Source organism: Scophthalmus maximus, chromosome 7 (assembly GCF_022379125.1).
Source record: "Scophthalmus maximus strain ysfricsl-2021 chromosome 7, ASM2237912v1, whole genome shotgun sequence".
NCBI classification, from domain to species: domain Eukaryota; kingdom Metazoa; phylum Chordata; class Actinopteri; order Pleuronectiformes; family Scophthalmidae; genus Scophthalmus; species Scophthalmus maximus.
Window position 1 is genome coordinate 1908755 of NC_061521.1, and position 25239 is coordinate 1933993.

The 25239-nt window shown below is 42.5% G+C and overlaps 2 protein-coding genes across 2 annotated transcripts; one reads left to right on the forward strand and one right to left on the reverse strand.

Annotated features, from left to right (window-relative positions):
- Positions 1 to 14791: 14791 nt before the first annotated feature.
- On the forward strand, positions 14792 to 19318 carry psma1 (proteasome 20S subunit alpha 1). The gene is made up of 10 exons (XM_035642314.2): positions 14792 to 14919; positions 15788 to 15832; positions 15961 to 16062; positions 16911 to 17014; positions 17126 to 17214; positions 17538 to 17608; positions 17913 to 18042; positions 18341 to 18420; positions 18665 to 18769; positions 19034 to 19318. The coding sequence occupies exons 1-10, from the start codon at positions 14917 to 14919 to the stop codon at positions 19091 to 19093; spliced, it is 789 nt and encodes a 262-aa protein (XP_035498207.1). The 5' UTR covers positions 14792 to 14916; the 3' UTR covers positions 19094 to 19318.
- A 152-nt stretch (positions 19319 to 19470) lies between these two features.
- Positions 19471 to 25194, reverse strand: ric3b (RIC3 acetylcholine receptor chaperone b). The gene is made up of 6 exons (XM_035642310.2): positions 24966 to 25194; positions 23905 to 24131; positions 23318 to 23396; positions 22217 to 22310; positions 21521 to 21651; positions 19471 to 21260 (listed from the first exon to the last, which is right to left on the reverse strand). The coding sequence occupies exons 1-6, from the start codon at positions 25084 to 25086 to the stop codon at positions 20761 to 20763; spliced, it is 1152 nt and encodes a 383-aa protein (XP_035498203.1). The 5' UTR covers positions 25087 to 25194; the 3' UTR covers positions 19471 to 20760.
- Positions 25195 to 25239: the final 45 nt, after the last annotated feature.

A 25239-nucleotide genomic window follows, 5' to 3' on the forward strand; every position in this document is an offset into this window, starting at 1 on the left:
CAGTATTGCATAAATTCTCTCTATAGAAGCGAGACATCAAAGGGACATTTTTGTAACAGCTTTATTTTTTGGATCTATTGTATAGAGGGATGTACAAACACATACAGTGCTTGATCATATAGATTCCATATGATCAAGCACTGTATGTGTTTGCACATCCCTCTGATCTTACAAAATAAATTAAATGAAGAGAGTGGTGTGACTGCGTCAGGGTTAAGTTAAAAATTAAAATTCTTCTTTCCTTTTGTGTGCGTGTGTGTGTGTGTGTGTGTGTGGGGGGGGGGGGTGTATTCCTGTGTGTAAGTGAGTGTATCTATACCTTGCCTTTTTGGTCTTCAATCACACTCCACTCCAGGGAGCTGCACAGCCCGTCCTGCCTCCTGCAAAGTTTTTCACTCAGTTCCTGAAGAAAAAATCTTCGGAGCCCTGCGTCGATACGATAACCTTCGAAGCCGGGCCTCCCCCCACCTGAGATCAACATGCCCACCGTAGCAGAAGTTATTACAGGGGACACAATGACGTCCATGTCTGCTGCTGCTGCTGCTGCTGCTATGGAATTATTGGATGTGGGCAAACGTTGTGCTGTAAGTCATCTTAATAGCTCGGTCTATTGGGCCAATCAGGTATGTCATGTGTAAATGTTACAACAAAAAAAAAATGCACCTGCAGAATCGATGCAAACACATATGACTGGTGTGTTGACACACCGTGCTGTGCTATATGTCAGCGTAATGACTGAGCTCATTAGAGAGGTGATATATAGATATGTTTCATGTCATGCACACATTATTCACACACACACACACACACACACACACACACACAAAGGTATCATTGCTTGAGTTCAAGTGCTTAGCTGCATGAAAGTGCTATGAAAACGTATTACGAGATAAAAACACATTCTTGGATGAAGCTTTGTGAGGAAGACAGAATGTAACCATTAATTATTAAGATTTGGAGGATAAAAGAAAAAAAAAGCTTTTTCAATATTGTGCCAGCAGGTAAAGTTCATCTATGTGTACGGCTGAAACAATGAATCAATTAGTCAATTAAAAGGAAATGAATCTGCAACTTTGACTCTCGTTCAAGTCGTTTTAAAGGAGGAATGCTGACTATGTGCTGGTTCCAGCTTCTCCCCGGTCTTACACTGTGTTCAACCGTTACTGTCTTGGCTTAATCAAACACTTGCATTAAAAAAACTTTAATAAGATCATATTGTATTATTTTAATGATTACAAGAAAAATGTAAAATTATGAAGTATTTAAAAAGGAATCTTCTTCCCTGTCCTGTTAATCATCACATTACTCTTATGATCCCCTCAGGAGGTCCGACATCCAGGTTGTGAACCACTGGCTGGATTTTTTTTCTCCAGGCCTCTGCTCCAGCTTCATAACATAGCAACGTACTGGTCACCATAAAAACATCATGTGGCTTCAGAATGAGCTGCCAAACAAGGAGTGGTGTCACTCAATGGAAGGACAACCGGCAGTATAGTCTCATTCCTCCTTTATGAACTGAAGCCGCAGAACACGCTGTGTTTGTTCAAGGGGCACGCCTCTCCGTATGGTTCTGCTGACAGCTGCTGCTATTGCTCTGTCCACCTACGGACAACAATTAGAGTGACGCTGGATTGATAGTGGACATTCAGAGTTCAGTGGATATTTGTCGTCGCTCTCTCAATAACTCGCAAAGCGAATGATTAAAACCAGACTAATACTAATGCCCGTGATTCTTCGAGAAGGAAGAGTACAATTTACGACCGTTGGTTTCGGTACAATGCCTTCAATAATGAAGTGCTGCCTACAGATAAATGGCAACAGTTCACACCGGACGTCTGGGCTTTGATGAAGGACGTCCTGGGAATAGCAGGAAATCACTAAGTAGCCAATGGACACGGATGATTGACCAAGATACTGTTAAGGATGCCTTTTGTTGTCACTCCGCTTATTCTCCATGACACTTAATTGCTTGTGATTCACTGTTCCTCTTTGAGGACAAACCTCTTAACAAAAGGAAGCACACAGTTGAAAATATATGATGACCTGTTTTCATATTCACCATTCTCATCTATATAATAGTGATAGGAATTGGTATTGTGGTTCATACCCACATCTGCATTTTCATATTTAGGTTTCAAATTATTTAAGTTGCAGTTTATTTTCAGTTGCGTTCATTGTCTGTGTTTGTGTGCAAAGTATTGCTGAAAACTCTTTCATGCCTTGGTAGTTATGCACAGACTGTTTGTGTGTAGAGAGGTGCATGGTCAGAAACACTGATACATGCTGAAAGGCTAACTTGGCAAATATCTTGACACAATTTAGGGCTGTTGCTTTTTTCAAATCTACTACCATGTCCAAAAAACAGAAAAGCTACAGATGCTGGGAGCAGAGAATGTTTAGCATTTTTCACCATTATCTGAGAAGTTGCAGATGTTTTTTTGCCACTGACTGATCTATTATCAGCTCCAGCCCCTCAACATGCCAGGACAGGACATGTTAGAGACACATTAAGTGAAGGACAAGAGCAAGGGAAAGTAAGACCCCATCTAATAAGCTGTGAATGTAAACCAGTATTGTAATGTCATACTTTTCCATGTGCAGAAACTATAAATCGCCATTGGGAGGACAGAGCGTGTTGATGGGGTCAGAGCAGGGTGATATGATCTATGAATGGCACTGCTCACCATCGGGCACCTCCCAGTCAGTTAAGGCCGGGCCCATCCAGATAAATCACTTCCTGAAGAGAAAGGAAGGCGAAACAGCACTTAAGTCATTATCCGACCGCGGCCTCCTGTAATGGCTCTCAATCTCCAAATCTAATCAGTGGCTTGCCACCACAAAGGAGGCCGGCCACCTGATTAAATACAAGTTCAAGTGGTGGAACTGGTGTCACTTGGTGGTTTTACATTGGGGGTCAAGTGACTGTATTCAAGTAGGATTAGCAGGACCAGGCTGGAGTGGAGGAAATGTAGCTGAGAGCAGGTGTAACACTCCCAAACATGTTGTTCTGTCCGTATGACCAGCAGGACAAGAGGCTGAGCGGAAAGGTCGCGCTAACATTTTCGGGAGATCATCCGTTAAGGAAGCATGTAAAAATGTCAAGGAGCGGCACAGGGCGTCCAAGTTTTCAAGCGTTTCTCCGTTGTTTCTCCCCGGACATTAGGGAGATTACATTCAATCGGTGAAACCTCAAAGCATCAATCAGCAGCCTTCAGCAGCGCTGGATGGGATGCTGGGCCGCTGGCTATGACATCACTCTCTGAACGGCTGGGCTTGCTTGGATCTCCTCGACATTCATTCAAGAAAAAGTAGCAAACAAGAAAAAGAGACCTTTCAGCAATCGATAGCATACACTTACAAATGCTGCGGACGGACGGCGCAACACTAAGGAGAGTCTGTGCTTCCGAAAAGTGCCCGTTGGAAGTTCTATTCATCATGATTACACAGGGATGAATGAAGTGACCCGACTAGCAGAAATATGTCGTAATTGGATTTGAGTTGTGGAGTGATAATGCTTGCCAGCTTGACTACATAAAACACTAAGAGAATCATTCAATCATCCACTCGTATTTTCATCCACTCACATTTGTAATAAAAGGAAGGACCTCTTGCAATCCAAGACAATGAAGCGCAAACAGCTGATCTGATTTTTGGAACGTTACGGACGGACGCTGACGCTACTGTAGCACAAATCAAATCTAGGAGGTGAAATACTGATAGAGTAATTGCTGTCCCATAAGTTATGCAGTCAGAAGATCCGAGTGAATACTACACTGAATAACTGACCGTTTGCTAAACCCCTCTCCCAAACAGTATTTGCACAAATGTAGGAACAGCAGGACTGTCAAACCTTTTGAAACAGTGTGTATAAAGCTCATATGAGAGGCTGTATGGGGGGGGGATGAATAGTTCACTGGCACATACATGCATGACAGGACGGTAGGTTTAGGTAAGAGCAATACATGTCAATCAAAGACTTTTAAAGAATTTTTCATCCTTTCTAAAATGGAAACCACAAGTGCAACCATGTGAGGAGTAAAACAGCTCTAACATAAATCTGTACAGAATACTGGCTTACAATCTACAGTAGAAACTGAGGATTACTTTCAAGGCCAAGGAGACTACATCATTAATTAACTCTATTATATATTTACACATAATGTGGTTGAATATTTTGCAGGGTTTCAAGTTTCCTTTAAAAGACAAAAGTAAGTGAGCAGCACAAGAACAATTAAAGTCTGCAACCAACAATTTTAATTTTTTATCATCTGTCATTTCTCAGTTGCTGGGTAGAAATGAGACTCAAGCTTTTGTCTTGATACAAAAATACCAACAAAAGAAGATTGGAAAGAGTTGTAGAGTGCAGTTATAAGAACAGAGAGTTTGCCATAGTAACAGAAATTAAGTAATTTTATACTGGGCTCAGTATACCATGCCCAGAGTCCAGCTGAAATTAAAATGATTATCATAATCTTGATCAGTTAATATTAATAACTTGTGAGTCAATATTTCAGGATGTCATTCAAGAATCCCCCCCCCCTGTGCAAACTGTTGATCATCCACACGTCCGTGATGACGATCATGGCGTCGACTACCCTTTTAAGATCCCAGTCCTGCTCGAGATTGTGCGTTGACGCCATTACTTTTGCCGGAATAACTCTGATGCACCCTAAGAAACCATGGAGTGACTCAGGCTGGGGCCCTGTCAAAAGCTGGGCAGAGGAAACGGCTCCTCTGAAGTATCTTAAGGAAACTTGGCTCTCGTCTTTGGAGTCATTTCAGATTCAATCACACTTGATCAACTTGGACCACATCCCGTGGTATTTATAGAAAGTTAAATGTTATGCGGTTATAAAGCTTGGCCCGGGCCCAAGAATCTGCCATCATTTCTGCCCCTGCAGCAAAGCTGACGGTTGGACATTTTCTGGCCCCCGGTGTGGCTCGAAGATGCTCATGCGTACAATGAAACCGAGACATGCAGTCTTCATGAGTGGGGGAAATGTGTATCTGTGTTTTAACCGGAGCGAAGTCTATTCAGTGGCTTTGAGCAAAAGTTGCCTTCATCTTTTCTTTATTGTTTCGTCAGAGTGCACCGAGTCCTCTATTACCTCTTCTTTTGCATCATGTTCCTTTATTATTTCTGTCATTTGTCTTTGTCGTTGTTTCACGTACCTGCTGCCGCCTCAAACAAGTTTGCCTCGTCGCTCACCAAGGATCCTCTCATCATCCTTTGGAGAGCTTCCTATCCCTTTCAGTGGGAAATATCTCAAAATGTGGACCATCAAACTCCTGACCCCTGAACCTCTTCCTTCCCTTGTTATGTCGCCCTCATTGACGTAATTGAGTCCCCCCGTTAATGGTTCAGCTGGCATGGCAATGAAATTAATATGGTGTGTTCGGCCATTGCCTTCTTTTTTATGCTCACCACAAATGGGACAGTTTTTCCAATCAGTCAAATGCTCTTCACTCGTAAAAGCCATTATTGTGACATGATGGATCCTGAAGCACGAGAGGCCATTAGGGGGTTTGAGGAATAGATTAGCTGGATCACCCAGGTGTCTCCAGAACAACGCTTGGATCACACGCCCACCTAAACTTTGCCATCAAAAATTCTCCTGCCCATTAGGTGGCACATTACAAGTTCCAAGTCATGCCAACTTCACTTCACCAGTTGACAGGTTTATGTACCAAAAAAAAGACAGTTTTGCAAAGCGAAATAAACTTGGCCATATAAAAGAATGTAAAACATACTTTCCTATAATGAAAATTGATGCTTTGGAAAAGCCACCAAAATATCCCTACACTTTAGTATCTAATTGGATTTCCAAAGCAGCCAAGTCCAAGAGTCAAATAACATAAATATCAAACAGCGATAACCTTTTGCTATGAAGCAGAATTCCTCTGTGCACAGACTGATTGCTGGTATTGATTGGCGGGCCTCCCTGTCCTCATCTGGTGTCATGTTTGCTCCGCTGTAACCAATGATACATATTTAATGTCCAGATAAATCCCACCATTGATCACAGAGCAATGGCCCTAACAAATCTGTCAATATCTTTTTATAGCAGCCTGGAATCATTTAAATCAGTCGTGCATGCACTTACCAAGCTCTCGTAAGAACAAAAAGGTCACATCACATGAAATTTAAAGCCAGTGGATATTTTTGTAACAACTCTGGGAATAACTTTTCAGACTCAGAAGCAGAGAAATTTACAGGGGGGAGTGTAAAATTCAAAACAGCAGTCTTTACTCAAAAAGTTCTTAAACGGGTCGCTAATCCAGCAAAGGAAAACAAGCAAGCAGGGGGCAGGCAAAGATCCCAAAACCAATTAACAAAGCAGGATAACAAACCAGAAAAGCAATTCAAGGAAGAAGTTTGAAAGGGAGAGAGAACAAAAGGCAAAAGTGGCAGCATATCCTATAGGGTTGAACTGGTGGCAGCAGCAAGGGCAGGTACGTGTGTGGGGATCAGGGGTGAGGTTGAATTGTCCTTCCTATCGTATTTTACTATCTACTAATCCTTGACCTCAGTGGAAAATGTCATGAGGTCAAGGAAAGTGACTGGACTTAGGAAAAGCCGACAGCTCTGCTTAGAGAATCCGACTCGACTATCACTATACTACGTCACCACGTGACGCCGGATGTCATTGACGTGCGTCTGTCGTGGTGAAACTTTGAATTTCCGAAGATGGACTACAAAAAAACGCAGTGGCCCCATCAGCATGTTTCAGTGTGTGTTACCACCATGTGACATCAGATGTGATTGATTCATAGGCAACTTATATGATGACGTGCGTCTCTTCTGGGTTATATTCATACTCTTCTACTTCTTCTATTTCAGATTGAATCGTTTACGTTTGTGCATGGCGCTGTTGGGATTCTCTAAATGCATAGGAAAGGAAGCATTGAAGCTCCTTTCCTATGCATTTAGAGAATCTGAACAGCTCTTATCATGGCTGCTGATCCGGGTGACTTCAAGATTTAGGAAATATATTAATATTAACTAAAAGTAATAGTGATTTTGACCGCTGTCTGTCCACTTATTCCCTTCCCGGACAAGAAGGTTCGCAAAAAGCTCAATATTTTCCGTCAGCTGCTTTAAATTTCGAACTTGAGTAAATCATAAACCGCATATCTCTCGGTCAAGTTCAGTACATGGAACCACAATCATGGGGAAGACTGCCCACTTGACAGTTGTCCGAAAGACGATCATCGACTTCCTCTACAGAAGGTCATCGCTGAAGGGGTCGGTTGTTTCGCAGGGCGTTGTATCAAAAGCATATTTACGGAAAAAGTTGGTGGAAAGGGGAACGTGCGGTAGGAAGAGGTGGACAAGCAACAGGGACGGCCGCATCCTTGTTGAGAAGACTGTCCAGCAGAGTTGATCGAGAGACTTGGGAGTACTTCACGGGGAGTCGAGCCCGGCAGGCTTGCTGGGTCTGGGTGGTTTCATAACTCACACCTATCACTCAAATGCTTTGCGTTCATCACCACACTCCTCAGGGCGCTTTCAAATGCACTGCAAACTGTAGGAGACACCAAATGATGTATTTAAAGTCACACACAAAAGCTGTTTGTGCTGGTTACTTGTCCATTTACATGACATTCGTATGTTCGATTTCCTGAAGAACTGCTCATCAACGTCACAGTCGACACTGCACCTCCTCAGGTCCTCGGCCAAGCCCCCACATTGTTTGATTGGAACGGTTAGAAATAAAAACTTGGATTTAACATCGATAGAATGCAGGTTCTTCACCAGATCAGTGTTATTGTGCTTTAAGTGGCCCATATTACCGGACAAATGTTCAGGCAATCCAAACTAAATTGCCGCACAGACGTCCTAAAAACCTTTGAGGTCACCGAGGATCTGCCTCTAAGTATGTGCATTATGTTATGTAAATGAGGGATGATTTAGAGTATGTTATTTTTTCACGGCTGAAATTATACTTACAACTTCATTTGTACCAACAGAACCTCGTCATTAAACTGAGCCGGAGCAGAAATAGGTGTGGTGTCAGCGTGAAGCTGAATGAAGTGAACCTCACACGAGGCAGCAATCAGACATGTTTCACACGGCAGACCTGCAGCCGCCTTGAAAAAATCTGATGAGGGTTAAACAACGCAATGAAGAGGGTGAGTCATAATGCAGCCAAGCCACAAACCTCTCCCAGGCAGCTTCTTCCAGCTCGTCCTATCTGCAAATTATGTGTCACCGTCGAAAAAGACTGACAGACTGCGTTACTCAAATCCATCCTGAAGTTTGAGTCGATTCGTGGTAACAGTTGTGCTTTTGTTTTATTCTGTTGTGTTTTGATTTCTGTTTTGTTTTTCATACTGCAGTTCAATAATGATTTGTAGATATGAAAAGGGGTGAATGTTATGCTATCTGACAGAACACAATGCTCTCGTCCTCAAAAGTGACCACTCACATTAGTTTTATTCTGAAACTGCATTGCTAGATGAGCAAATGCAATTACTGTTTAAGCGTTTGCCGGAGTGCCAAAGTAATGATTGGATGTCTCCGTTCTGTAGGCTTGGCATCATCAGATGTTTCTGCATTGACACTGACAAGGGATGAGAAATGCATAAATTCTTCCGGTGCATTAGTTTTCAAATTAGCTCAGTCAGGCATCTTTACATCGCGGAATTTACTGCTGCCCAAAGACAATGAAAAGAAACAGTTATGATTTTGAATAGCGGGAATGGAAGCGATTCTTTAACAGCTCCTCTGTGTTTTCTGTCTTATTTTGCTAAATGTTTAAACTGGAATCCACAAAATGTGTATTAATCAGATCAAGACGGGAAAAAAATTGATTGGAAAACGAATGAACCATTGCCAGACGTCACAGCTCCTCGAACCATGCTGTGCGTGTGGCTAAATGGGTCGGTTCTCACTCTCTCATGCCTGTCCTGAGGCATTAGACAGGACACAGGCCTTGCTTGCTGTAATTGGTAGTTGGAGATATTCCCTCATATACAATTATTTTTTTCACACATAATCTGAATTTTGAAATGTACTTTTGACAATATCCACACTTGAACCAGCCCCGTGGTCTTATCTATTTGCACCATTTAAAACACTGTATTCCCTTAAAGGCTCTAGGAGATCACACTGTGCGTCTGAAGTGTGTTTCAGTGTCTTATGTTGCTCTGAACTGTGCCTTATCTGTGATCGCCTCAGTCAACTCCTCCCATTGGTTTCTGTTCCTTTCTTTGGCTTCTCCAATGTGTCAGTCAATGAGACCTGTTTCTGTTTCGGGACCTTGTGAGTTACAGATGAGTGGGGTTGAAGTGACCTGAGTGGAAAAACTCAAAGCATGTTCCTTCGGAATGCTTCCTTGACAATGGTCAAGTAGATTTCACCTCTGACCCATTTTACAGTTAACTTTGCTTTGAGAAATACCTGTCTGTGCAGCCCCAAACCAGTCATTCATTTGATTGAGACGTGATATGATTTGGGCCATGATTTTGGTAGATTGAGTACAAATGGTTCATTTGTAAACTGTCACACAAGAGTAGATTGTGAACACCACCCCTAGCTTTAATCATTCCTCCTGTGTATTCTGTACTGTACAATACAAGATTCGTACTTAATACGATGCCAGTGTTCATGATAAAGTAAGTAATATGGGGCTTTCTGAATGCGTCATATTAATATTAGTCAAGCATGCTTTCAAGATATAGTTTTTCCATGCTGAGCTACAGTGGAGGGATACTAACAAAAAGAGGAATTATGTACTGAAAAGGCTGTAACGTTGGAAGATACCCACCCAGATTTGTTTAACTCAGACAGCTGAAGCCCTATATTAACTTCAAATCATTTTTGCACAAAATGAGAACTGTGGATTTTGTCCCCCATCACTTCTAAAGAGAGCGCAATAGGACGAAGAGAAGAAGACGTTATTTCAGTGATACATGCTTGTGATCCTAACAAGGAGAAATCATCATTACACTTAACCATTTTACAGATGCAATAGTGAGTGACAAAGGGATTTCCCTGCTGCTAATGTTGCAATCAAACCTCTTCTCAAAGTAGCAGAGGTAAAACTGTGAAACAGAGTCAACAGAATTCATTGTTTGTTTCATACAGTATGTTTTGACTTTCCCATTACCAATGAACACCAAACAAATTATTGAAAACATTATTGGTATTTCTGCTCCAGTCTTTGACCTTGCATGGCAAAATTTATATGCATGAATGAATATTCATATATGAATGAATGATTTTAAAAAAAAGAAATCTGATCACATTCTGTCTTATTGTGCTTTGTACACATGCAGGCCTTTTTTTGTTTGTTATTAGATTTTTTTATCATTGTATCAGTATAATTCTTATTTCGGTGTTTCTGAGCTAAAAATCCTAAACAGGAGTGGTTGGGTTGTTGTTGTTTTTCAAATCTGTGGACAGATGCAATCAGAGCATTTAAATGATGGATTCTGGGGCACGGGCACTGATGTGGGTGTGTTTCCTGACTCTGAGACAGTGGAAACGATGGATAGGAAAATTCCAATTACAGTTAACATAATGACTGAAATCAACTGCCCAGCACCACTTTTCCTTCTCACAATGAGGAGTATTACTCAGTCCCTTCTTGTGGCAAGCCGATGACCGAAGCCTGCATTTTGCACGACTCTGTATGTGTGTGATGCTTGCTGGCATCAGGTGGTTGAAAGTGAAACAGCTCCTGTCTTATTGATTACTCTGGAGACACCGAATGTGTGGCTTGATACTTATTAGCTGTCTATTCTTAGGCCCATAGACTGAGCAAAGAGACTATTTATCTCGCTGCTGATAGCGTTAAGTGCTCCACAATGCACTGCTTTTTTCTTTTCTTTCTTTGTGCCAGAAAAAGGCCTGTTCAGCCATTTGCCAGTGAAATGCTGCATATGCGCGTCCGTCAACACCGGGAAACCGACAGTAGTGAACGGAAAAATAATTTTTGCGAGACCCACCTCACCTCCTCTCTCACAGGTATGCGCCGGCTTTTAGCTGTAAGAAATGTTCAAGTCAGTGATGACGTACAGTAATCGGTACCCATAAAACTTATGGGAGGGCAGGGGATGAGATGGCTTTCCTCCGTCTGCCGTGCGGCTGCTGACCCCTGACCTGCCTTGTTATAGGACGGCTGCCAGCTTAATGCAACCTTGGCAGAGCTGTCACTTTTCCCGCCCATTAGTCTAGTCATTTTCCGGGCTAAAATACAGTGCTGACCTATTTTTGGCAACAAATGGATTTATTTGTGGGATATATCTATATATATATAGTGTATGTGGTGATGAGTTTATCATCATTCATGAAGAAATTGGTGGCATGGGGCTCGGGTATGTCACAATAAAGAAGGAAAAAAGAATCTGGGCTGAAGCTAACACTGTAAAAGATATATATTTTTCATAGAAACATAAAGTCAATTGATCTAAATCAGATGTAAGTAGTTTTATAGTCAAAACAGCAAAGTGCTCACTCGCTGGCTGCGTGATTAAAACTAAGTGAAAAGCATGAATGGGTAGCGGAATGGGAGCACTCACACTCTCTTCTACTCCTTAAAACACCCCCGTCCCCCCCGTCCCCCCCGCCCCCCCCCCACCACCACCACCACGTGCGAGCGCAGAGTGCACGGTGTGGCTTGGACCCATCACACAGTGACTCAGGCCGCTCTCCATTTGAAAAATTAAACGGGGGCCGTTTGGCAGACTTAAATGAGGCCCCCAGAAAAAAAAAAAAAAAAATATGCTGAGCTCAGCACAGCTCCTACAATCTCAATCACAAAGGAGGAGGCTGGTGCGCTGATGTAATGGCCGCCGCCGTGCTGCCACTGCCTTGGCAGAGGAGGAGAGCTCGTCAGCACAGCCCTACTAATTCATCCCCCCCCCCCTCCCGGATCAAGGGTACATCAGATATCATTAACAGAGAAAAGAGGCGAGGACCGGCCAAGCCTGAAAACCAGACACAAGGCTGGACGTACGAGAGGATGAGGCCATCATAGGCAGTTCTGTGACTGCAGAGACACTCGCCATGGAAAGTGACAGAATCAGAATGAAATAAAAAGAAAAGAAAAGAAATCAACCTCATGGAGCTGGTCTCCGATGAGCTGGTCAGAGGTTGAACACAAAGCAACCTGCCATTGGAACAGAATTAGGAGAACTACTACAACAATGTTGCGACGAACTTTCTGGACAATAGTTGATTTCCATTTTTAGAAAATACAACACAAGTGTGTTCAGCTGCCGGATGTAAAATCTGGATTTATTATTCTTATTCTCTGTATTTTTTTGCAATTTGTATATTTTACATTTATTTGTGTATAAATTGTATTTTTTTTTTGAAGTGTGCTGTGTGAAACCTGTTGCTGTTACACCGGAATTCCCCAGCTTGGGATAAATAAAGTAAGTACCTATCTACCTATCTATGAGTTAAGAAATTTTTGAATAAATCGAGTTGCACTTCCATGATTTCAATAGTTACTTGGCAGAATGGCTGTGTTCCGGGACCTCCCTGGCCTGCACAGTGGGTGAGCTTGACTCTCAGCGTGGCCTGCCTGAGACACTAAATCATGCAAATTTAGATAACAGCAGGAAAAATGGAGGTGGTCGAAACTTTTGACCAGAGGCACATCTGTTCATGTTGAATCGTGTGTTTGGTAAAATCACGGGAAGATATGATTTATCACAAGATGACCGGTAAATCTGCCTGTCAGCATTCATCCACCCGTGGAGCTGCTCCTCAACTCTACAATATCCCTTCTAAAAAGACAGCCATTCAGAACCATTCAAATAAATGACCTCCAGACGGAAACTGCAACAGTTCAGTCTTTTGGAATCAGCGGGTACCATTCAGTCCATTTATTGATGGTTTGTATGAATTATTGCTGTCTGGTGTATTGTTGTTATAACTGTGCAGGAGGGTTTCCTGACCTGAGCCCTTCAAGGGGGAGCAAAAATACATTCCATGGTTCATGAGATGATTAATAGGAAAAGGAGGAATAAAAAAACAAGTCTTCAGAGTCCAGAGTAAATTACTGACAATTTTTTCTTTTCACGAACAAAAACTGTAAAAACTGTTGACAATGTGTAGACAGACGCAACCGTCTGTGGATGCTGGTGGCAAGTAGACTGCTTTTGTTTTAAATGGTCTGTGGAAAAGGTTGAGAGCCGCTGCATCACAGACGACCAATACAAGCTTTAATATACCAACAGAAACTAAAATCCAATACAAACACTGAGTCAATTCTCTGGAAGTCTCATTTGTTGACGTGTCATTTCTGGCTTTTACCCAAGTAATGGAACACTTTTCTTCAATTTTCCATGAGAGACTTCTATTTTCTGTGCTTCTCAGAGGAGTGAACACTGTAGCAGTTTCATTACATGTAGGTTGCTGTTGGTTAAAATGTGTTCAGAAAACATATCAACACAATTCACTTTTAAGGCATTATACGAATGTTAATTACATTTTTTATAAATAAATTTAAAAAACGTTGAGGGTTGCATCAGCGGCTGTTTCATAGATAACAAATAAGCTGCTGACTTTGCCCAACTGTGGCATGTCTCTCCAAAATGAGCTTAGTGTATATGAACCAGGTTTTAAATCTAATTTAGTTTCCAGGACAAACAACACAGTCCATTCAAATGTCTGTGCAGCAGAGCCGATTTTCAAATCCAGTTTAAAGGTCACGCGTTACTCCTCCAGTTTCTATCTTTTAGAAAATCACCGGGGATGAGAAGTATTGACCAAAGTGCTCCGTGGCACAGAAATAACATGTGAATCGTTAAAATGAGGCCTTTACCTTTAAAGACGCAGACTGAACATGACCTGCCTTCCTTTGTACAATTGCTTCTCATTTTTCACAAATGTAGTCTTGACCACATGCTCACTTCTATTTTCTTTGTGTTCAGTTCCTGAATAATTGTGATTCTTTTTTTTTTTTGACATTTACGAAGTAGAACACTATCACACAGAACTACAAAAATGTAAGTTGGCTTCACACAATAAAGTCTAATTTGCTGGTGCTCGAATTCAATTGTTGCACCAATTACTTCACATCCAACTGTAACACTAATGTTTTCAAGCACTGCAAAATCTGTGTCACTGACATAATCATTCGTAATAATTGCTCCTGATTCAACACCTTGTGGATAACATAAACTTCATTCAAAATGACCCGAAGTCAGTTAAAGGGATTGTGGACCTGCGTCATTTCAGTGCAAATCCGCTATTAATGGTTTTTCATTATTTTAAGCAGACAGACTTTCTCCAAAACTGACAGTGGCGGAACAAACAAGCAAATAAAACACCCACTGTCTGTCGTCTGCACGACAGCCTTCTCTTTCTCTCGGGACTATTTATGTGTGAGGAAATAATTTGAACAAGGGTCAGTAGGTAATTTGTGCCTCTTGTCAATGTCCACAGCCCTGTGAGAGATGTCTTCTTCTAATTTACTGCTGCCCCCTAGTGGTCATGCGAAATCACTGCGACCGCGGTGTTGAACAGAGACGAGAGGATCGTCGATGAATCATGAAGACAAGAGATTCAGCGAGGAAATGAGATTCAACTTTACAGATTGTCTAAAACAAAGCTTTTCTAAAACAAAGCTTTTCTAAAACCAAACTTGTTTTACGTGATTGACATTTAGTGACTGAAATCATTCAAATAAGAAAAAGAAGATGAAATACACAACAAATACCCAATAATGTAATATATAACAATCAATTGCTGATCTCGCTTTTAAATGTTATAGGGTGAATGTTATATTCCCATGATAAGACGTGTTCTGCGGCCACTCATAATCACGACTTGCTCAATCGATCACCGAAATCAAATCTGGGCTCGACTGTTCTCGCCTGACGTCGCGTCCAGGGAAAAGGAATCGAATCCGGATCACAGCGCCGGGCAGAGCGAAGGAGAGACACAATCGAGCAGACATGGTAAGAATGAATAAATGTAATATGTATTGGCCAATGTAACGCCATAGAATACGTTTATGCACTGCAAATAAATCCCATGGCAAGTTCATATCAAACGATTCAAACAGCAGTGGTCATGCCGTCAGTTCTGCCGTCAGTTAGCTAACTCCTGCACTGTGAGTAAGCAAAACAGCCTCCGAAGCTGCTAACGCTAGCCGCGCGGATGCTAACTGAACTGACCGCGCGTCCGGACAAATGGGTCTCCGCGAACCGTTTGTCGTGTGGCGTCCCGTTCAATCGCCCTCGGTGTTAACCCGGTTTGATTTAAGTTAGCGCCAAATGTTAACGCATCGCCGTCCCCTTGCTAATTGGTTAGCAGGCTAACGAGCTAGCAGCGGTTAGCCAGCACAGGCTGAGCTAGCATCAGTCGAAACCAGTCGTGGACGCGACGGGTCTTTTACTTTCGTTTTGCTTCCGACTTACTAACAACGTCGTGTCAAATTCCGACATGTATACAACTCCAGTAGGCGGTCGCCACGACGACGCAGCAGATTTTCATTAATGCGCATCCATCCGTGTGCGTTAGTTTGCTCCAAGAGCCAGCGCTGAACTCAACGTGAGGTGTGACACTGACACCAGTTGGCGTCTGTGTCTCTCGGTGAGGTCGGTTGTGCACAAAGCTGGCACCATCTATTATTCAGCCATGTGGTCATTTCAAACCTCAGTGTAGAGACCGGCTGATCCTTGTGCAGCCTCTCTCTCTACAACCGAGGAAACCGCCGACAATGCAGGACAACTATGTACGAGCAGCTCCCGTGTGCTTGTTAACGATTTGAATGTGTTTTCACGTCGTTCCCAGATTGACATCTTGTTTTTTTTCTACCTGTAGTTCCGCAATCAGTACGACAACGACGTGACAGTATGGAGCCCGCAGGTGAGTCGACGTTTACCTTGACCCCTGTCAGTTGCTTCACTGTACAGGATGACAATTCACGCCTGCGTATAATTCTCATGTCAAGGCGAGATGTGTTGACACGAGTGTCTGTGTTCGTTCCGTTCAAGGGTCGCATTCATCAGATCGAGTACGCCATGGAGGCGGTGAAGCAAGGATCTGCGACCGTAGGACTCAAATCCAAAACCCATGCGGTCCTGGTCGCACTGAAGGTAAACTCATTCAGCCCGCGTGCTGATGCTGCGTCGGTCAATGTCTTGTGTTGGAGCGATGCCACAAAACACGCCGCTGTCCGCCAGCTTGTTTCATCCACACACGGTGTACATTGAACTTGATTAAACAAGGCAGTCCCATTTGAGTCTGGTCTCCGTAACGATTCCAGTTAACTGAAAAGGTACGCAGTGTACGTCCATTGGCAGTTTATTAGGTACACCTAGCGAGGGTCTAATGCAATAGATTCGTCCTTTATCAAGGTTCACTTTGTATTGGAAACTATGTTTTAGATGTGTTGATGGGTGTTTCTGTTATTTCGCCTTCCTCCACTGATATTAGTGAGATGGGCAAAAATAATAGACACACAATAGAATTCATCATCCTCCAAAATGACCATGCATTTGAATTCATCACCTGCTTGAAATGATTTCAATGAAAACTGAGTGTTATTTCTGTGTGTGTGTGTGTGTGTGTGTGTGTGTGTGTGTGTGTGTGTGTGTGTGTGTGTGTGTGTTTATAAAATACCACAGAGTAAAATATATGATTGTGAAAAGGGCCAGCTAATTCCTTCCATTACAGAGACCCCAAGCTTACCCTCAAGCTTACTACCACACCCACAGGCCATCTGCACCAGAAGTATTGTTTTCCGGTGTCAGTTTACTCTGAACTCTCATTAATATTAAAATCAAGTCACCCTGGCAATCTGTTTTATTGAAAAACGCACCACACTATGGATAAATATTATGATCACCGTATAAATTCAAGGACCCAAATAAAACAGGGTCCTGGTGTCAGTCAAATGACAACTACTTGATCACACGCGCTGTGTTTTGTGTGGTTGCTGCAGAGAGCCCAGTCTGAACTGGCAGCCCACCAGAAGAAGATCCTACATGTTGACAACCACATCGGTATCTCCATTGCTGGACTGACTGCTGATGCCAGACTGCTCTGGTAAGTTGCGCATAATGTGAAGCTCCAGATGGAGCTTTTCAGTAAAGCTGTACAGTATATTGAAATATGTCATCGAGTTTTTACCTAATACCAACACTGTCTCTCCCACAGCAACTTCATGCGTCAGGAGTGCCTGGACTCCAGATTTGTCTTCGACAGACCCCTCCCCGCATCACGTCTCGTCACTCTTGTTGGCAGCAGTATCCTCTCTTCCAGCTCCGTCATCAAAAATTCATAATCTTGTTAAGACTTTATAGGCAGCATGTGCAATTAACAACAGCTTACTCTGAATGCTGGGGAAATCTCAAGTGTCTTGCGAGTTGGAAATGATTGAACATTTGGAAAAAAGAGTTCATGCCCAGTGTCAAATGGTAAAAAATACTAACCGCCATCTCCCCTCTGTATATTTGGACTGCTTCAACGTGTGAATGAGCAAACTGACCAAACTATTGTCTGTTAGACTACTTGGAAAAGGGAAATGATGAGTGTGAATGGCAGCAGTGATCCTTGACCGAAACCCCAGAAACCCAAATCCCAACACAGAGGTATGGGAGGAGGCCCTATGGTGTTGGACTCCTCATTGCTGGCTTTGATGTAAGTTTGGTCACTCGCACTCTTTTTCAAATATCTTTTATCGTTTGATTGTATAGATCACTGATCACTTAACCTTTCAACTTCTTAAAATAATTATTATTTATCTTCACTTTTTATTTGGTCTTTTCTGAATTTATATGTTTTGATAACATTTGAGAGGCATCTGCGACAAGGTTTTCGTTCGGATGTGCACTTTTCTGGTGTATGTGGAATGACCAAAAAGTCTAAGTATCATCTTATCTTCGCCTGTGAAAGAAGATAAATTATACCATAGCTCTTTTTAATTATTCTTTGTGTCACCCAGGACATGGGACCTCACATCTTCCAGACCTGCCCATCCGCAAACTACTTTGACTGCAAAGCCATGTCGATCGGAGCTCGCTCTCAGTCCGCACGCACCTACCTGGAGAGATGCATGGACAAATTTTCCGACTGTAAGATGGAATTTCGTTTTCTCGCCTCGCAACCCTCTTATGTGAAAGAGGTCTGGCTGTAAATTCTGCATGTGAACATCAGCGTTTTTCTCATTCTTCAGTGATGGGCTTCGTCAGTTATTTGCATCAGGCATCTATAAATATTTTGATCATCGCCGTTGCTCATTGTTTCAACAAGTGAATCATAGGGATGAAACTGAAAAGAAAGATCTCAGTGCCACTCAGTGTATTTGATCTGAAGGCTGACAAGTGAATAAAACATTGTTTCATCCTGCCCATGGTATCGCTTTGTTCTCAGGTAACCTGAATGATCTGGTCCAGCATGGCCTCCGTGCTCTCAGAGAAACCCTCCCAGCTGAGCAGGACCTCACCACCAAGGTACAGCTCTCCAGATTTATTTATCCATCTGGCTTCAATATTTGTTAAGTGTTACAGTTAACAAATTTATTAAGTTGTTGTTTTTTTTTTAACTTTTTAAAGTTAAATGTACAAAACCTCAGCCCTTACACAAGTTAAGTTACAGTTGATGAAATGCTATTGAAGCCCGACCTTCCCAGTCACTGAAGATGTTTCCTACCCTCTTCGGGGTATTTTAGTAGTAAATTAACGCTGTCGTTTTCAGAATGTTTCCATCGGCATCGTGGGGAAGGAAACGGAGTTCACCATTTATGACGATGATGATGTTGCCTCGTTCCTGGAGGGTCTGGAGGAGAGGCCACAGAGAAAGGTACCGCAAGAGAGTTACCAAGAATAGCTTGGACTTCTGCTTGGTTTCATTTAAGGGAACAAATAATTAAACAAATATTCACATAATGAGCTGCTCATCAACAGGATGAGTCTAGAAGTAAAATGTATTTCCAGCTTTAACTTTGCACTCTCGCTGTTTAAGAGCATAAAAGTGAAATTGGGTAAACTCGTCTATGTATAAAAAATCTTAGTATCAGTGTTAAATTCAGAAGTTTGTGTTGACGGACGTTTGTGTGCGTCTCAGGTCGCCCCGCCTGCAGATGAACCTGCTGCCGAGGTGCCCGATGAGCCAATGGAGCACTGAGGCTGCGAGCTGTCCGCTGATTCACTTCCTGTTGATCTCAAACCAACCTGACACTTACTGCAACTCACTAGAGAGATTTCTTAGAGGGGGGGACTTGTTGTTGTCGAGATGTGCCACTTGCTAAACTGCTAATCCAAAACATTCTCTGCAGACATCATCCAGTGTGGTGTTGCTTTTGTATGAGTAAAGTGTACCATTATACAGGTAATAAACTCTTTTTTGGAATTGTGCTGCTGCGCTTCCATTTCATCAGTTGCCTCCTTAATTTATCTGACTTACAATTAGTGCTACAGCAGAATAACTTGTGACAACGTTGAGTAAAATAAATCAAACTTACAAGTCTTGAGGATACTGAAATAATCAGAGAACCCAGAAAATTGTATTCACAATATTTTATTTATTTTATACTGATATGCTTTCTCAGGTGCGGTTTCTGAACAGTTAATAAATAAATAAGTTTTATAAAAGTGAAAATCTTAAAATAATTGGTACATAGGACACAATTGCCCAGTCATAAATACTTAATGTAGAAGACAGGACATTACAAATGTCCCATATGCATCGCCCTGTTTACTCAAATGTCCTGCAGCATTTGTTGTCTATTCAAACTTTGAATCCAGGGTCCTCACTACTGAAACATTTATCGGTTGGATGTGAAGACTGGAGGAAGTTCACAATGACTGCAGTGTTTCGTTCAACATGCTGACAAAGGAGGGGGGAAAAGGCAATTACAGTAATGTGATCAAATGATTCTGGTTTCATTCCTTTAACTCCTGCCTACAAGATGTTTTCTACTGATAAATGTGAGCTGAAATCATTAATTTTCTGGTGATCCCAATATGTACTCGTCTGAAGAACAAGTGTATTTTGAAGTGGCCTGATTCCCTCTGGTTTGTTATTCATTTAAAAATCGTATAACTACCTTTAATGCGAGCATTCGATGTGAAATATGTTTAGAATCATGTCACAGGAAATGAAACTGATACTTCAGGTATGAAAACCAACTCATCTCTTTCCAGACAGAAATACAAACTGGGCTTGTTCACTTCCAGGATAATTCAACATACTGGTTGTCAACTAATGTCATTAACATTTATTTTTTTTTTTTTACATAAAACTGGAACCAGGAGAAGTCCTGTCTGCATTGCCCATGGGTTTACATTAAATAAATAACAATGAATTTCTTAGTTTCTTGTGCAGACAGACAGTATCATATTTGAAAATCAAAAATGAGCAGGGCTGCAACTATTATGTGTATACGATTATATTGTTACGAAAATTAGTCAATTGTTTGGTCCATAAAATGGTGAGAAATCGATCATGTTTCCAAAACCACAAGATGATGTTTTGTTTTGTCCACACATCAGAGATATTTAGTTTACTGTCAGAGGAGCAAAGAAACCAGAAAATATTCAAATTTAAGAAGCTGCAATCAGAGAATTACTATTACTAATTGTTTAACTGTTGCAACTCTAATCAATTTTCCAAAGAAACATGTTGTATATCTTGAAAGTTTTAATTCAATATATAAACGATGAACAGCTCTGTTCACACATTTCTCCTCTCCCTTCAAGTTAAGAAACATAGCCATCAAAAGATATTCCTGCTATCGTCCGTCTCGTGTCCTCGCAGACACCAGGCTCAAGTTTATGTGCGTCACGTTTGAGTCAGTGTGTTGCTTTCTTTGTCCTCCTCCTCTTGTTCCTCCGTCTGACCTGGCTGTGTGCAGGTTCCATCTCCACGGGCTGGGTGAGGTCCCCCATCTTCTCCTGCTCCATCATGGATGTCATCTGCAGTGTGAACTCCAGCTCCTTCAGGACTCCGGCCAGCTCCTCCTCTGGGACACCCAGATCGACGTGACCCCCTCCCCCCTTGTGCTCATGTAGGTCCACCCTCTGCTTTACACCTGAATCACTCTGCAGCCCCGCCTCCTCCTTGCTTCCTGCTGTCAAATCAGATTCCCTCATGGCGTCTGTGTTCAGGTCCTCTGCCTTCTCGGCCTCTGCTCCGCCTGTAGAGTCCTCAGCGGGAACGTTTTCCGGCAGGCCACCTCTAGCGGCTTCAGGCCCCTCGGCCTCTGTCTCCGTCTGTGGACTGGGGTGCTGCTGAGTGTGCTGACAACAGCAGGGGGAATGTTCCCAGTGCTGATGAGGCTCCTCGGGATAATCTGTGAGTAAAGTGAAGAGAATTTTCAACCTCTCTATGTATAAACTATAGAAACATCTTACTATCAAATGGTCAACTTTTTTCATAGTGTAGATGATTCAAAACCTCTGCTGCTTTGCAGACATTGAAAAGAAACCGGTATAATATAATAATCCTAAAGGTGGTTAAGAAGTGTAGTTGAAAAACCGATCTCTTGCCATGCAATAGTCTACTTTAGCTACATTAGAAAATAACTTCAGTGCGTGTGCTGCGTTCAGGTACCTTCCCAGTCTTCCTGGGCTTTCTTTTCTGGAGCCATGCCCTCCATCAGCTGGCCCTCCCGCATCACCCGGGTTATCTCCGTCAGCTGCTGCAGGAGACTCTCCTCCTGATCCGCCATCACTCCCTTCACCCTGCAACATAGACGGCACATGTAAACATGTACCACACCTGAACTGTGCACAGAACTGTGTTTTTATACCTCACACTTAGCTACAAATGTAATGCACGGTTGCTGTTAATGTCTATACTATACCAATATACTGACTAGTTGATGGCGTGCCAAATGTTGGTCTCAAGACAAAAATCAGACATTAGTTATTTTTCTTGTATTAGTTTTTTTAAAATACACTTTTGATGGTCTACGCGCCAATCATTTTGAATTTTATTAAATTTTTTTCTCCAGTAATACTTTTTTAGCACAGCAGTTTAATATTTGTGAGGATCAGGCAAAAAGAAACAGAGTTACAGACGAGAGAAACTAACAGTAATGACAACACATTAAAGTCTTAATAACAACCCACATAAGGGAAGGAAACGTACTCTGCACTCATCGTTTATGGGAGTGTCTTTTATCTTTGCTGGGGAAGAGATTATTGCATATATATGTGGAATTAAAATAACAAATGAACTGGATCCTGTTAGGAAAGGAGAGGGAGGATGCCGCCCGCCTCCTCGGTGCAGTGCACACACACCCACCTGCCAGGGCTGTGGTGGGCGCTGGAAACGATGTTCTCCATCACCAACTCTGTTTCCCTCAGTTTCTCCTGCAGCTGACCCAGTTCAAAGTCAGCTGACGGGGAGAGGGGAGAAAGAGAAGGGGGTCAAGAGTGAGACTGAATCCGGCAAACCTCTGCGTCTTTCAACCATAAGAGAAGTGTATAACGGACTAATGTGTGCGTGCAGCTCTAGTTTTGTTTTCCCCCCTCTGAGTTCAAGGGTTTAAACACAATCTGGAGCTCAAACAAACCACGGCGCAGGCAAACGTCGAGCAGGGCAATTATTTGGAAAACGTATCGTTTTCCCAGCCAGAGTGCACAAACATTAATCTTACTGTATGATGCTTTATGGGAATCAATATGCCAGAAAATAACCAACATGAATTTATTTCTCATTACGTTAATGCACTAATATGATGAACGTGCACGTCAGCCGTGAAGATTTCCGAGACTGGGTATGACCTAATGTTGTGCGCACACGCACACACACACACACGCACACAGAAAAGCTTTTACCCATTTCCAAAGAACTGTTCCCCTTGGTGGGTGATGACATAAGTGGAAACCTCCCTAAAAAAGGTTTCACCCATGTGATCTACATTTTTTCAGGTTTTTTTTTATTGTGTCAAAATTTGGAAGGCATTATAATGATTAATACTTCAGTTTTTCTGTGCTTTTGTTGAACCCACCATTAATCCGGATTTCTCAGGTATCTCGTCACCTTTCTTTCCCCTCGGCACTTATTATTATTATCCCAACTGTTGTTTCACAGCACTCATCGGATAATTACACGTAAAGTATTTATAACGTCTGCAATACTGCAGTGACGCAGCAGAGTATCTTCCTCGGGATATAACATTACATCACAATCATTTGGCAGACGCTTTTGTCCACAAATCAAAGAGAAACAAGTGCATTCAAACTCTAAGGAAAGAAGCGCCAGACGGTAATTAAACATTGACGGTGCAACTCTTAGAAACGAACATCAGAGAGCTGCAGTGCAGGCGCTAGTACTGAAAAAGGAAGAGGGTGCAAGTAAGTTGCTAAAAGAAGAGGAGGACTGGTGTGGAACAGTACTCACTGATCTTTCTCTTCTTGTTCTCTGACCGGACGGCAGGAAACCTGCTATCTGGCGGCTTACTGCTCCCCTTGGATGTGATCTAACAGGGAGAATATAACAGGGCACATCACAACAAGTCCGTGTTCAGACCACATCCACACTCGCGTTTGTGTCCGTCAAACATCATTAGTCCTTCGAGAACGTGATTACCTATTTAGTTATTACTTGACAGGTTCTTGACCAAATACATTTTTTAATTAACAAGCTGCAGAACTTTTCAATACTCTGAGCTACGGACACATTTCAGACTTACCAAATAAACGTATCGGGGTTAATTTAGGACTTTTAAACAAAATTTTTTCTGTTAAATGAACTCATGTTTATCTTTCTTCTAATTTGGGACAGGCCTTTCTTCAAGCTTTCAGCAAGCTACCTCCCCTGCACAGACTTTTGTTTACTGTTAGTTCAGGTATTCGTGAGTATTTGAGGGTGTGAGAATATTTTTGTGCACATGTATCTTTTATAATAGGTGTATTCTTAATGTGCAATCAAATGAAATTAACAGTTTTTCACTTATTAGCTGTGTATTGCGTCTCCAGGGATGTCACCTTGAACAGTATGTAGAGGATGTAGAGTAGGATCCCGAAGCCGTACACAGGGATGATCTGTCCAGCCAGGTTGGATTTGCCTCCGGTCCCCGCCCCCGTTCCCGCTCCCTTCGCCTTGGCGATGGCCTCGGTGTTGTGGGCTCTGGATGAGCCGGCGCTCGCGGCCCTCTGTCCGCGGCCCTCTGAGGCCGCCTGACGGTGCATCATCGGAGGGAACCGACCTGAACCTAATGGGAAGACAAGACAGGTGAGGAGGACTTTTGAATGGTGCACAACCTAAATAGCAGCAGACACAATATAATGATTGTAAAAAATTTAATTTGTAAATTGAACAGGAAAGTTGATTATTGTGGGTGTTTTGACTTGTTTTAACATTTTGTGTCCAAAAAACAGATTAATGAATGAATGAGATTGTTGTTGTTGTTTCTTATAAATTAAACCATTGTCATTATTTAGTGTAACTTTTTAAAGCACAGGTTAATTTACCCCTTTTTCATTTGAACAGTAAACTCTGACACATTAGGACATCAGACCAATTGTAATGATGGAGATTATTTGAGTCTTCCAAATTTTTTAAGTCTGCAGCGTCTCTCTATCATGACGTGTTTAGGTTACTGTGTGGTGTTAGAAAAGCAATTTCTTTTACAGCAACTGTAAGTTGTTGTTGGCTCAAGTATCTTTGATAAAGGAGATACAAATATTGGTTATTTGATATTTTATTCTAGAATCTTTCACTCAATAAAACTGACTTGGATAATAAATAGCATGAAATAAGTTACTAAAGGCAGGCTGTGTTCACTTTACCTGAGAGTATTTTACCTTTATTACATATACATAATTCTATATTATTCAAAATAGTGTATGTTCTTTTAGCGCCCCCCTCAGGGAGGAAAGTGTAACTGCACTGAAGATGATGCACCAGTAATGCACCGCACACATATAGCTTGAAATGCAATAAGAAATAAATATCATATCACTCCTCCGCCCTCTCGCCGGAGAGCCAACCGCATCGGGCGGAGGACACGTCAAGGACCGGGACAAAGCGCGACAACGGGACGCACCCTCCGGCCGCTCGGCAGCATCCTTCTTTCCCCGCGACAGCAGCAGCTTGGGGAGCAGCAGCGCCACGCACAGCACGAGGCACGTCGCGAGGGTCACCTTCTGGAATGTCGACATCGCCATCACCGCAGGTCAAACGGCCGCCGGGACGCGGATGGCGAGACAGGTGCGTGGAGGGCGAGCGGAAGAGACGAGCGGCCGGGGCGCTGCACTTCCGCGTTGACGGAGGGAAACGGAAGTGGACCGGGGCTGCGATTGCCACGTTTCACCGCTGGG

What these genes read in the sequence shown, in the direction of transcription:
- ric3b (XM_035642310.2), bottom strand. Translation starts at nt 25,086, where the DNA reads ATGGCGATGTCGACATTCCAGAAGGTGACCCTCGCGACGTGCCTCGTG. An exon ending in TGCTGCCGAGCGGCCGGAGG is followed by an intron (nt 24,132 to 24,965) that starts GTGCGTCCCGTT and finishes TCTTCCCATTAG; the next exon opens with GTTCAGGTCGGTTCCCTCCG. An exon ending in GAACAAGAAGAGAAAGATCA is followed by an intron (nt 22,311 to 23,317) that starts GTGAGTACTGTT and finishes TCTCCCCGTCAG; the next exon opens with CTGACTTTGAACTGGGTCAG.
- psma1 (XM_035642314.2), top strand. An exon ending in GCTGATGCCAGACTGCTCTG is followed by an intron (nt 17,015 to 17,125) that starts GTAAGTTGCGCA and finishes TCTCTCCCACAG; the next exon opens with CAACTTCATGCGTCAGGAGT. An exon ending in AGCAGGACCTCACCACCAAG is followed by an intron (nt 18,421 to 18,664) that starts GTACAGCTCTCC and finishes TGTCGTTTTCAG; the next exon opens with AATGTTTCCATCGGCATCGT.